Source organism: Syngnathus typhle, linkage group LG1, assembly GCF_033458585.1.
Source record: "Syngnathus typhle isolate RoL2023-S1 ecotype Sweden linkage group LG1, RoL_Styp_1.0, whole genome shotgun sequence".
Taxonomy (NCBI): Eukaryota; Metazoa; Chordata; class Actinopteri; order Syngnathiformes; family Syngnathidae; genus Syngnathus; species Syngnathus typhle.
Window position 1 is genome coordinate 8206867 of NC_083738.1, and position 13388 is coordinate 8220254.

At 44.2% G+C, this 13388-nt stretch overlaps 1 protein-coding gene across 1 annotated transcript; it reads left to right on the top strand.

The window, feature by feature from the left end:
* Positions 1 to 280: 280 nt before the first annotated feature.
* LOC133156658 (androgen receptor-like) lies at positions 281 to 9348 on the top strand. Its single transcript, XM_061282544.1, has 9 exons — positions 281 to 1317; positions 2059 to 2195; positions 2333 to 2449; positions 3141 to 3257; positions 3377 to 3583; positions 4653 to 4797; positions 5271 to 5401; positions 5521 to 5672; positions 8430 to 9348. Exons 1-9 carry the CDS (start codon positions 509 to 511, stop codon positions 8607 to 8609), a joined length of 1995 nt encoding a protein of 664 aa, XP_061138528.1. The 5' UTR covers positions 281 to 508; the 3' UTR covers positions 8610 to 9348.
* Positions 9349 to 13388: the final 4040 nt, after the last annotated feature.

A 13388-nucleotide genomic window follows, 5' to 3' on the forward strand; every position in this document is an offset into this window, starting at 1 on the left:
TAAAGTTATGTTGCTTTTAGGACACGTTTTTTTCTTTTTTAAGTACTAAATGAAATATAAACAAAGAACACACAAGAGCTGGACGTCTCTTGTAAATGCCCTGTGAAAGTCACTTTCCTTTCCAAACAGGCGTTTTCCTCTCGCGAGATCTGGGTACGTCACTCGCTGGCAAATATAACGGAATTATTGTATAATTGAGGGGTATTTGTCACTGTTCGTGATTAGACAAATGCCTGCAAAGTTGCGCTGGGCCAGTTTCTAAGTCATTTACGTTTGGCATTGTGTGTGCACCAGGATTTGTTGTATTGAAAAATGAGGAGGAGAAAAGAGAGGGAAAAAGTTGCCCAACCCGCCGATTTGATCGTCAGGACGTCCCCTCTTTCCCGTCGAGAGCTGATCGGCTCAGACTCATCCAGATGTCCTTCCCCCTGACACGACCACATCTCTCTCGAGCTTGAGAGTAACTCGAGCACTGCTCATTCGAGGACGGCCAACGCTTGTGCTCGGGATGGATTTTCGCTCCACTTTGTCCGGCTTAGAGGAGCCGGGCAACTCTTCAAGACACGAGAGAGATCGCTTTGACACCTGTCCATGTCCGACTACGGCCGAGTTCAGCAGGGCCGTGTCCGTGTCCCTGGGTTTGGACGCCTTGTTGTCACCTAACGGCAACGCGGGTGGCACATTTGCTGACTGCGAGTCGGCTGTGGGTCAGAGTTTCCGTCCAGTGGCGGAGTTCGGCGCGGCTCGGAGCGTGCACTCACGACGCAACGCCGACCCGAGAAAGGGCGAATTTGGAGACGTGTGCCACGGAATCCAGCAGGTGAGCTGCATGGACCTTCTGAGGTCAGGCGAAGCGGACGGCGTGCAGACTGTGACGCGCGGTTCGGTGACATCCAAGTTCTTGAGCAAGGATTCAAACTTGTTTGCACACTCTGCCACGGAACTGCCCTCCCAAATGGCCCATCTCTTCCCATCCAAACCTTACTCCGCCTACACCGAGAACCCGAACTTCTACCGAGACACCCCGGGAGCCTTGTGCGCAAATGAACGCGCTTACGGCAGCCGAGTTGAGATGAGTCGGGAGTCTAAATATTGTAACTGTGGACAAGAAAGTGCCCGATCCATGCAAGCGTGTGCCTGTGTCTGGCACAAGGGTGAGCACAGTAAAGGTGGCATGCGAGCCGCAGCAACGACGGCACAAGGCTACGGTCAAATGGAAAGTTACCAAAGTGAACCTTTTCACGCCCAGCCCACTTATCCGTCGATCAAGACTGAGCAGCCAGCGTGGATGGAGTGCACAGAGAGGGGCGGCTTCAGGTAAATACAGTAAGAGTGACAACAACAATTCTTTTGTTTAGTTCCATCGCACCAGGGGAGGGCAAATTACTCATGCTTCTTGGTTCTTTCCTAACTTTCATTCATCCGCTACAACTTTCTTCTAATCAGAAACAAAAGGGAACATTTAGCGTGAACGGCTCGTCTGCTGACTGCATTGTCCTGTCAAGCTTCACAATTGGTCTTAATGAGTGTTCCTTTGTTTCATGTTGTCCTTTTGAACTTTTGGTTTATGTTCTCTTCAGTCATTGCTCTAATGCTTTAATGTCGTGCAGGGCAACAATATTCATTTCGCGACCGTTGCTCAATGCCACATGGCCAGCCTCACGCACACGCACTAATCTAGCAAATCTGTCTGGCTCAGTTCAGCTTTCCTATCGGTGTTACACAATTTGTGTCACAACACCGTGTGCAGCTCACAGCCTTGGCCTTGTTGTGTGCCTGCTCAAAGCTCACGCCTGCCTAAACCTTTGCGGTGCTCTTTGCACAAAACAGGCTAATATATCCATGTGAACATGAGATACAGCACCTGCTGCTGATCCTGTGGCAGGTTGCATTTTGTTTTTAAAATCCAGCAGAAAGATGCACGGCTTCATAATCCACCCATATGACACAATAATACCATTCGGTGTAATCAGATCGCTGTAGATGGGCCGACGAAATGCTGGCTAAGGTCAAGCACATTGACCAAAATCAAAACGGTGGCTTGACATGTGTGTTCAGGCCTGAAGACCTGTTCCCAGCTGTGTTCCTGTCAGATCGCCGGGTGTGTCAGGTCTGTGGGGATGATGCCTCAGGTTGTCACTATGGAGCAGTCACCTGTGGCAGCTGCAAAGTATTCTTCAAGAGGGCCGCCGCTGGTGGGTGTGACACGCACATACACACCATTGCTCATCGGCTTATTCCATTTCTTACTCTCGCTACTCTTGCATATAACAAAGCAAGGGCATTGTTGAACTGGCCCCATCATGCCCCACCCCTCCGTCCTTTTTTACAGGTAAACAGAACCATCTGTGTGCGAGCCGAAACGACTGCACTATTGACAAGCTGAGGCGGAAGAACTGTGCCTCGTGTCGCTTAAAGCGGTGCTACATGTCAGGAATGAGCCTAAAAGGTGAGGAACTGGAGATCAGAGCAAAGGGCAAGTGTCAGTGATGCATTACTTTACATATATTGGATCAGAAGTTACTAATAAAATGTTCTAACTGAGGCGACTCGGTGGAGCACTGGTTAGCACGTCCGCCTCACACTTAGGAGGGTGCCAGTTCGATTCCACCTCTGACCCTCCCTGTGTGGAGTTTGCATGTACTCCCCGAGCCCGCGTGGGTTTTCTCCGGGCACTCCGGTTTCCTCCCACATCCCAAAAAACATGCTTGATAGGCCAATTGGGTACTCTAAATTCCCCCTAGGTGTGAGTGCAAGTGCGGATGGTTGTTTGTCTCTGCGTGCCCTGCGACTGGCTGGCAACCGGTTCAGATTGTCCCCCGCCTACTGCCCGATGCCCGCTGGGATAGGCTCCAGCACGGCCGCGACCTCACGTAGGGACAAAGCAGTACAGAAAATGGATGGATGGATATTCTAACTGGAATACAGTGGAACAAATCTGTTTCGGAATCGTCCAAAAGTGTGTTTTCTTTCCCAGCAGCCAACGACGGCAAACTTTGCCACATGGTTATAATTACCAGTGGGGTCTTTGTCTGTAAGTCTGCCATTGTGCAGCCAAATTATAAAAGCTCAACTCAATACATAATTTTATTGCCGTGTTTCTGCTACGTCTTGTTTCAATTGCTCATGGTGGATTTTAGGTCGCCGGCTGAAGGGAGTCGGCCAGACGAGGAGCGGGGAAGAGGAGCAAGCAACCTGGGGACATGGAGAAGGAGGAAACAGGCCGGGGATAAGTAATGCCGTTTCCGGGGCTCAAGGTGCTTGCAAATAGTGCCGCACTCACCCTACCTTGCCCATGTGATTCTTTTTTATTTTTCCTCTTTTTGTGGCTGCCTGCCTGACTGACTGCTATTGCTAGCTGTTTTCCTCTTTCCAGGCTCCCAGGGTGCGGTTGTAAGCATCCCTCCAACTATACGCTCCCGCGTATACCTGCTCAACGTGCTTCAGGACATTGAGCCTGGCATCGTGAATGCCGGGCACGACCCTGCCCTTCCGGACAGTGCCGCCTCCCTGCTTACCAGTCTCAATGAGCTCGGGGAGAGACAACTTGTCACAGTTGTCCGCTGGGCCAAGGCAATTCCAGGTAATTCACTGCAATTCAAAACAACTATAAAACTAATCCAGTACAAAATGTGGATATATTCTAGCCATTAGCTGACAAAGTATTGATCATCATTCATTTGGAGTTAGTGCCAGTTATTCTCTGGGCCCGCCCAGGGCATCAAATAGTCACTATAGGGGTAATGTGTTCATATCCAAGTCAAGAACAGCACATTAGCATTGGATTGAAATTAACAGTTCCTTAGGAAAGTCAACTAGATGTGTATTTTGTTATTTTGACATAGTGAAACATAAGACAGATACAGTTTCAAAATTGCACAGTGTGTGTGGTTAGCACCTCAGTCCTACATTCAGTAGGTTCTGGGTTTGAATCTTTGAACATGAACATGCAAACTCCACACAGGGAGGGCCGGAGGAAGAATTGAACGCGTCCTGGCTTCGTCCTGGGCTGTCCCCTGGACTCCATTGAGGTTGTGGGTGAGAGGAGGACGTTGATTGAGCTTAAATCCATCATGGACAACACCTCTCACCCCCTCCATGAGATTGTGCGGTCTCTGAGCAGCTCCTTTAGCGGCAGTCTTTTGCACCCTCGGTGTAGGAAGGAACGGTTCCGCAGGTCCTTCATTCCCTCTGCTGTCAGACTTTACAACATGCAGGCCACCTGATAAAATGAATGTGTTTTGTCTCTGCTAGTAGCACTTGTGTTTGTCCTTGTCTGTTATTTACCCTTTTTTGTCATTCTGGCACTTGTTTGATTCTTGCACTCGCATTATTCTTGCACTCATATGCGCTGCTGTGACAAGTGAATTTCCCCGCTGTGGGATGAATAAAGTTCTATCATCATCATCATAACCTCTGAACTGTGAGGCACATGTGCTAACCACCGTACTGCCCTCCTCCCACAATTATAATTGCACCGCCCACTGTAAACGGGCAAGTAAGCTGCTGACTAAGAATTGGATTCTCCACAATTGTTTTTATTAACAGTGGCATATGTACTTAGTAGCATTCTTCTGGGTCCAGTATACAGCATATGACCATTATGACATTGTTAAAACAACAAATGCAATAAAATGTTGTTTTGTCAACAGGCTTCTGCAACTTGCATGTGGATGACCAGATGACTGTCATTCAGTTGTCCTGGATGGGGGTGATGGTGTTTGCTATGGGTTGGAGGTCATACACCCTCACAAACAGCTCCCTGCTCTACTTTGCCCCAGACCTTGTTTTCAATGAGTAAGTCACCGTGTTACATTGCACAGTTCTGTTAAAAAATGATCGGATTTTGTGAAACCGCTGTGCACCCTGAAAGCTTTGCTGGGTGCAAAGTGTGAAGCAAAAGTAATCATCCTTGTTCAAGTTGTATTTCAGTTAATAGTCTTGAGTTTTGAAGGTGAATTTGGCTCAGAGGCCCTAAGCCTGCCACAAGCTGCTTCCGCTTGGCAGTTTTAGCAAGGACACAGTAGAGAGTGTGCCGGTGCCACTCTTACGCTTTTGGGCTTCCTCTGACCCGCATGGTAATGGATACGCCTGCCCCCGTTTATGACCTCCATTTTTCCTTTCCCTGTCCGTCCTTCTCTTTTTTCCATTATCCATCTCACTCATCTTTCTCACCTCGCTTTTTCCTAGTTCTTCACAATGCACCCTCTTTTCTCACATCTTATGCGCCTTGTTCTGATTCTACATTATTTTATTTTTTTTCCATGCAGCCAGCGGATGCATATATCCAGTATGTATGAGGACTGCGTCCGAATGAAAATTCTGTCCCAACGATTATGCATGCTGAAGGTCACCAAAGAGGAGTTCTTGTGCATGAAGGCACTGGTCCTCTTCAGCATCGGTGAGTCTTGCAAAGTCTAGTCAAGTCAAATCTGAAATGATTCTTGGGAGAGCTGCTTTAATGGACGTTGATTCTTGAGAGTTGCTGTGAGTCGTCGTGTTCTGTATTTGTGTTGTCAGTGCCAGTGGAGGGCCTTAAGAACCAGCGTTGCTTTGATGATCTGCGGACTTCCTACATCAAGGAACTGGACCGCTTGGCCAGCCACCGTGGCGAGACCGCCCGGTCAGAGAGGCTGTTTCAGCTCACGGAGCTACTGGACTACCTCCAGTCGGTAATGTGCACAACTCCACGTCCAAGTCGTTTATACTCTAAATGTCATTGGGAGTTGGTGTCACTAAACTGCAAAGTGCATCCAAGTTTCGACATCCAGCAGCAGTGAATTTTTCCCATTATCCAGAATTAACATCATTACGTAAGGTTTTCCTCTCTTTCAATTACATCAACACTTTAATAAAACCTCTCATTTTGTAATTCCGCACCTCATATGTTGGAGTATTGCTCCACGGGGTGCAGAAGATCTACTGCGAGCAATCATCAACGTTCATGTGCCTCCAAGTTTGACTTTTGTGTTCTGCTTTGTGTAACAGAATCAGGGGCGTAGCCAGAGAGTTTACAGTGAGGTGGCCAGGGTGACAAACCCGCTCACTGAGGAGTGGCGAAACATGCGCAAGCACATTGTAGGAACTGTCAAAAAAAAGTCGCCCAAGTCAACTTTAAAGAGTGCTCAACCTAACCTTTTTTTTTTTTTGATGATGATGATGATGAATTCTTTTTCCGGGCTTCATTGTACCCCATCTACACAGACATTTACAGTCTATTAGCACCCTCTTTTGGTGGAAGGTAACACTACAACAGTGAAGTCTGTTAGAATAATTATGTTTTGGCGCAGTATTGACGCCGGATGGGCTTCCTGATGCTTCACACTCTTTTTAAAACAGGCCATAACTTGGAATTAGTGTTTGTTCGACCCATTAGAGTGTTAAGACTGGGATTTGAACTGTGATTCGTCTTCTTCCTCTTGTTCTTCTTATAATAATAATAATTATTATTATTATTGACATTATTATTATTATCTGTGACAGCAGCCCATTGCACTGCTTGCTGCTCAGCTGCAGGGTAACGTGTTTTTAATCTACCGGGCGTCGCTAGTTAGAAGTTGGTTTACCCCAGCATCCCTGTATGCAAAGTACTGCTTGGTGTTTGTTGACCTAGTTGTCACGGGGTGATAGTGGAACGGCTGGGGACGAGACGTGACACTGATATCATATTATGATGTGTAACTATTGGAAACTAATTTGTGTTAAACTGCACGAACGCTAAATTTAAGATTCGTCTGTTGACTAGTAGAGATTCAATGTGCCTCTGTCAGTGTGATGTAAATGATTTGGGCCAAAAAAAATCAGGGGAGGGTAAACAGTAGGAAAATGATTCTAAAAAGATTTGTTTGGGACGTCCCGAGCACAGTCACATTCTTGTATCCCCTTCTATAACCAAGAAGCCATTGTAAATTACATTCCCCACAGTCAAGGGTTTGTAAAACGAAATGCACATATTTTTTTATTTGGATTTGGCATTGTTTGAATATGGAGGATTCCAGTTCAGCAAATTGGATTCCGGTTTGAAATTTTCACCCGAAGGCTACAGCAGTTAATCAGTGAAGGGGTGTGGGGGGGTGGTCGTTTCGCTGGTGGCATGATGTTTTGAAAGTTAATCGGAGACATTTGGCGTTTGTCACGCGATTGGACCGGCTCGGATACAGAGCATCCGATTGGGAAAATCTTGACCTTTTCAAAATGTTACATAAAACTAAACTGTCCTTAAAAATGTCCTTAACAAATGTACTGTGTATGAGAAGTAGAAAATGTCCTTTACTACAATTAATCATTCCAAAATGCGTGACTGCGTTTTATGTTTTAAATGTATTTAGTTTAGTAATTTATTCACATACCACTAGAGAGAGCTGTCTTACCATTAGTGGCACTATTACTCCACTGACAATTCCTGCACTACAGTTCACCACACTTAGTTAACCTCACTTAAATTGTGCAAAATAGGCAGTAAAAATAGGGTTTCTTACACCGTGGAGCATAAAGGAGCTATACAGAAAAAGAAAAAGCTTAAAAAATGCCATTACAAATGCCTCAGTAAGTACCAAAAATAGTCCTTTAATTGGACAATGAGGTTGTCTAATTAAGAGCCCGTCTACAGTTTCTATATGCATTTATCTTTCCCTACAGCAGGTGGTTCTGGAATCTAATCTTAAAGTAATTCAAAACTGCAAAAATCAATTTTTTTCCTGTTGCATATTACATGTAATGTGGACAGAAACTGTACATAAAGGGATGGGTGATTTATCCATAACTATATTTTCTCTTTCCTACTTACATGTATAGTTATAGTATAGTTAATAAATAAATGAATGAATGAATGAATGAATGAATGAATGAATGAATGAATAAATAAATAAATAAATAAATAAATAAATAAATAAATAAATAAATAAATAAATAAAATTCAATGTGTAATTAGGACAACTTTGTAAACCCAGAATCATACTTGTGTATTTAGGAACCTTTAGCATTGATTAGCATTAGAACCATTATTGTCAAAACTTAAAAAGAGAAATACACACCAACAACACGTCATATATGTAGTACATATACGCATATAGTCATATATCCCGTTATTGTGGCAATTCACGTTCCAATAGTAATTAATCATTGAAAGACTTTTGAATCATTACGTATGAAGAAAAGAATGGAAGGTCTTGCTGAAGATGTCACCACTAGAGGGCGTATATGAACAATGTCCCACCAAAGTATTCATCGAAGTGAAGAGCAGCAATGATGAAGAAATGTAGAGAAAGAGTTCTTTGGTAATACATGTTAGGAAAGGAGCAAAAGAGCCTGGCTGGTCAAAACATTATAGTTGCCGTTTCCAAACGCTACGTCACAATACAGACATTGCTGTCAAATCTCCAGTTGAACACAGTGTGTTTAATGACCCTCATTCTTTGCCTTTCCTGCAGATTGTGAAGAAGTTGCATCAATTCACTTATGAGCTTTTCATTGAAGCTCAGTCCCTGGAGACCCACGTCAACTACCCGGAGATGATCTCAGAGATTGTAAGCGTCCATGTGCCCAGGATCCTTTCAGGCATGGTCACGCCCATCTTATTCCATAAATCGTCTAGAGAGCAGACTCTTTGATTGTGCTGTATGTCACTTGAGATCTGACACACCCTCCTTTAAACGGTTGTGGTCAAAATATCAAGAATGATGGGGCCAGTGGATGATGGATTGGCACAGAGGTACCGCATCTGGATAAAATCCAAATGAGCTCCTTTTTTCTGCCTAATGTATTCTAATTGTATCAACTCTGTTCTTCTTTGTGCCTTCTTTGCGTGTTGTGTCAAGTGCATCAAATGTTACTTTGGCCTACTATGGCAACACAAACCTTCAGCTTGAAAGCTAAATTGGTAGTGGCGAGATACTATTGCTTGCAGAGTCAACTCATCTGTGGTTTATGCACTAGCATTCCCCCCCTAGCTTTTTTTCTACAGTGTGCACCTTATCTAACTAAAGTTCATGACTGACGGTTAGGGCACGTCATTCATGCAGAGTTGCTGAAAGCTTTTTAAAACATTTCTGAAAGCAATGGAGTGTTCATATATTTGTACAATTATGATGGTAACTTGAGAAAAGAACAACACAAAAGCAGCCCACGCTGACAAGTGGTTAGTGTATTTTACAATTTGCTAGTTTTTATTATTTGTATTATTTTATGTAATTTGACTTTTCCACAGTTGGAATTTTTCAACAAGTGTACTTTTTTCAAAGTGTTGTTTGCACGTGCTCTGTTGTGAATCCCCATTGTAGCTGCGATGTAAATTTCCAGTGGAGAACCTGTTCATCTATGTCAACATGTAATAAAAACAGGATCACAAAAGTGTACTGTGGAATGTTTGGCGGCACAGAGGTCAAGCTGTTGTGCATTATGATAAGGTGCAAAAAAAAGGTCTGAGGCTCCTACTAGTTTTCTTGCTTTGCTTACATTGTGATATAATAAAACTGCGTATAAAAGCCCATGGCGATGGAATTAATTGGAATTTCATTACATTTAGCATTTTGTCCTGAATAGTGGCACTGAGATTCATTTCACTGTATGCTATGCAACTCTGTCTGTGACAAATCAAAGTGTAATCTCTGAGGAAGTCACTGTAGTCCACCCTAGCCTTTCATTATTTTCATCTGTATAAAGATCGTTTTTAGCAAACGTATTATTTCAGAAATGTGTAAAATGCTACTCCTTCGCATTAATTAGTTGCCCAAGAAGTACATACAGTAGTTCTCCGCCCTAAAAAGGTTGGCAGCCCCTGATCTACAGTATATCTGTAGTTTTACTTCCATCTAGTGGCGGCTGCTGGACGAGGATGGGCCGAATGGGACTTGACTGTTGGCTCGCCATCTGTTGGAGCCATTGACATGTACTTTGAAATGTAACTGGACACGTATTCATTCACTCAATGACTGGACGTTGCAAATGTCAATCACATTTTTGCGTGATAGCAAATATAAACTCTTGCTTGTGGAAATCTATTAGAAGTGTTGCAAATTGCCAAATATAGGTATTACACACACACACAAGCAAGCAAGTTCGAAAATGGCGCCCTTGGCAGTTTAAACCAGTTACTTGTGCAACCTTTCCCCTATTTGTTGCATTGATGGGAAAGTCTGATGTGAAGGACATTTCATTTGGGAATATATTCCTCGCTACTCTTGCCCCCATGGCTTTCTCGAAAAGGAATAGCGTCTTGTCGGTTTGCAATAATCAAAAATGTATGTGTTGATGTCCACATTTGAACTCGGTTTAGATTCCATTTCATTTGGGTGTTTTCCAAGTCTGCTCGGCATCAATATTACATGCCTACTCTAGCAGAAGAAGAATTTTTCCTGTTGGCTAACGTCAACCGCAGAGAGCACAAACACAATGGCCGCAAACAAAAGTTAAAACTACTTCCTTATGTTGGAAAATTCACAGAAGGAAGGAGTTTGCTGAGAAGATGACTGAAAAGTATGAAAATAGAGCAGGCGTTTGGATTCAGCTTTCATGCAGAAGTAACGGAACGGCCTGTATTAAATTCATACAACTCGAGACCATGTTGCAGGAACTTAGATGGAACTAATTACGTATTTAGCTTCAAGCCCCTGCAATTTACACTTACAGTGAGTGGACAACAATTAGAAAGTGAAGTTGGTAAGACGACACTGTTGAGCGGCTCGTTTCGGTGCCCTGTGTAATGGAAGGAGGTTCCTTCTCAAGTAGCAGTCCATTAACAAGCAATTAAGTTCCTATTAATATTTTACCAGACAGGGCCTCTCATCCTGATGTGTTTTAAGGAGCTTTTTCCCAGGAGTGCTTGAACATGAGCAGCTTTTAGCGCAGCATAAAGAGGCCTGTGTAATGGGCTGGAGGAGGAGGAGTGGCAACCTGATAGCACTGAGAGGAGAGAGGACAGGCTCCCGCAGCTGACCCAACTCGCTGGCCCGCTCTCGGCCAAGCCTGCAAAGCAGCGTTAGGAAATCCTTGACTTTTATGGCTTGGTCACAGGATCGGCCTTGAATAATGACCTCTCGTCATGCGTATGTTCTGATAGTTAAAGACGTGACTGATGGCTCAGAGCAGAACAGTAGTTTTGCCCATTGGACTTTTTACCAGCCTCAACACAGTGTCCATCCAAAGTATAATATCCGTTTCTCTGGCTTGTGCGGCTAGACGTTTCGGGCCAGTCCGGGGAAACTCCCTGCCTTGAGAGAAAAAGTGAAAGCGAGAGGCCATTATGTGCCTGCAGCCAGGGGCTACTCCCAGCGGATAAGGCATTTGTCTTCGCTTGAAAGTATGATTTATTTTTCCACCAGTCAGAAGGGTTATGTTTGTCACCGCACACTGAAAGGACTTTTGGAAATAGCAGCAGAAGCAGAAAAGCAGAGAAAAGAATGTCGACTAGTTTTCTAGTGCCAGCTTTATGTCAGAGAGTTCTATGGTTTCCTTGTTCAAGATCTCTCTTAGTCTTCATTAACTTCAGTTAATCATACGTTGCCTGAACCTTGCTTGTAATTTATCAGCATCTGTGTGGGGATGATTAAGGGGAAAAGGGGAATGTGGGAAGGGGGGAGATGCGGTTGTATCAGGTTCCTTCCACTGGGTGTAGATGTAGTCTTGGATTTTTCTCTGGCTGATTAAGCGTGCGTGTTTGCGTGCCCGTGTATGTGTGTGTGTGTGTGTGTGTGTGTCTGAGGAAGGGGGTGGGGGGCACTGAGGAGGAGAGGAACTTCAGCTTTAATTTCCCCCAGCTCCAGATATTACACCCCCGCGCTCCCTGTTTTTATTGGACCAGAGACCAAAAACACCAAAGTGTTTATGATGCATTAAAACATGTTTGGGAAGTCCAGAGTGCTATTGTAAATCTATACATTTGGCTCTGTCTGCGAAGCAATGCGCCTTTTTCACACCATTGTGTGTGTTTTACCTTGCAAGTGACGATTGTTTGTTTGCGTGACATTTATCATATTGATGTGCTGGACGGAGTGGAGGCAGCCGTTTTTGTCAAGTGTGCAGGAAGTGGGACCTCTAACTCGAACAACTGTAGGTCAGTGCATGGGAAATTGGAGGCCTTGTTGCGTTTTGGGTGAAAGCACAGAAGGAATGAATGTTCTACTTTTGCCCTAATGCGCATTTGAACAACAGGATGTGCAAAGAGACCAAATTATAGTCTAATATGTTTGTTTTGGTTGTCTGTGAAGTGTTAATAATGTTGCGAACTCTGCTGCGTTCTAATGGACAATGCACGCTGTGTGCTTTATCTTACTGTCGAGAAACAGCCTTCAATACCTGGAGACGCATTAGCCGGCTGTAATTAGTGTAAATATTTCTCTCCACTATTTCCTGACTGACCCAACAGTGATTAGCCATGTGTTTTTCTGCAGACTGTATCCATTTTCATCCTTCAACTGACCCTCTCGCTTTCTGTCATGCCCCAATTTGCCCACTCGGTCTCTTCCCTTCCTCCCCTTTTTAGGTTGGCCTTTATGGTGCTCTAGCTATCTTCTACTTCATTATTTCCGGACACCGTTTCTGTGCTCCACCCTTCGTCGCTCCCATCGTGTCCCGGCCAAACCCAATGTGACAGCAGCGCCACGGCACTCATTTGCAGCCATAACAGGACAGATTTCCCCTTCCAAAGCTTCAGCGTGGAACTTGATAGATGGCACCCATGCTTTTTTTTGCCGCTGTTTTCCGTCTACAAGCAGCTGCCCAAGTCTTTTTCTCTTTCTTCATTCAGCTTTGTGTGCTGGAAGTGGAATGTTTCCTCTGTCAGAAACACTCCCGAAAACAATGAATTCTAATATTAGCGGGCATTGCTTCCATTCCCTCGCACTGTTTAAACATTTAAATGCAGTCTTTGCACGTCTTTTGCTTTTTCTCACAGTCACTGCTGCTCAGATTTCCATTCCTCTGGTATGTATGTATGCATATGCTCACTGCAGCGATACATCTTTACTTTGACACACTAACTTCAGTGGCGGGACACACTTTCTCAGATATCATGGAGGTAGAATGAATCCGTTCCAGTGTCAAACTTTCACCATCATAAAACTTTTTGAATAACGCTGTAACATTCTTCACTCTGACATTCAAGGATATTCAAGTTTGAGCATTTTACGTTTCCAGTAAAAGTTTGGGCCCTGTTTCAGAGACCGCAAGAGTGTTGCATTTTAATCTAACTTATTTACATTTATACAACGAACCTTTAACCGACAAGTAGAAAATGACAGGAATGTCCATGTTGATTTGGTGTCAAACCACCCAGAACTTTGAGACCTAACGTCTTAGCGACTCTCCCTTTTATTACGGCTAACAAGCTACAGATTGCGTTGGCAACAGCATTCAATGTGTGTGCAACAAATATAAATCAAACCAGCTGCTGC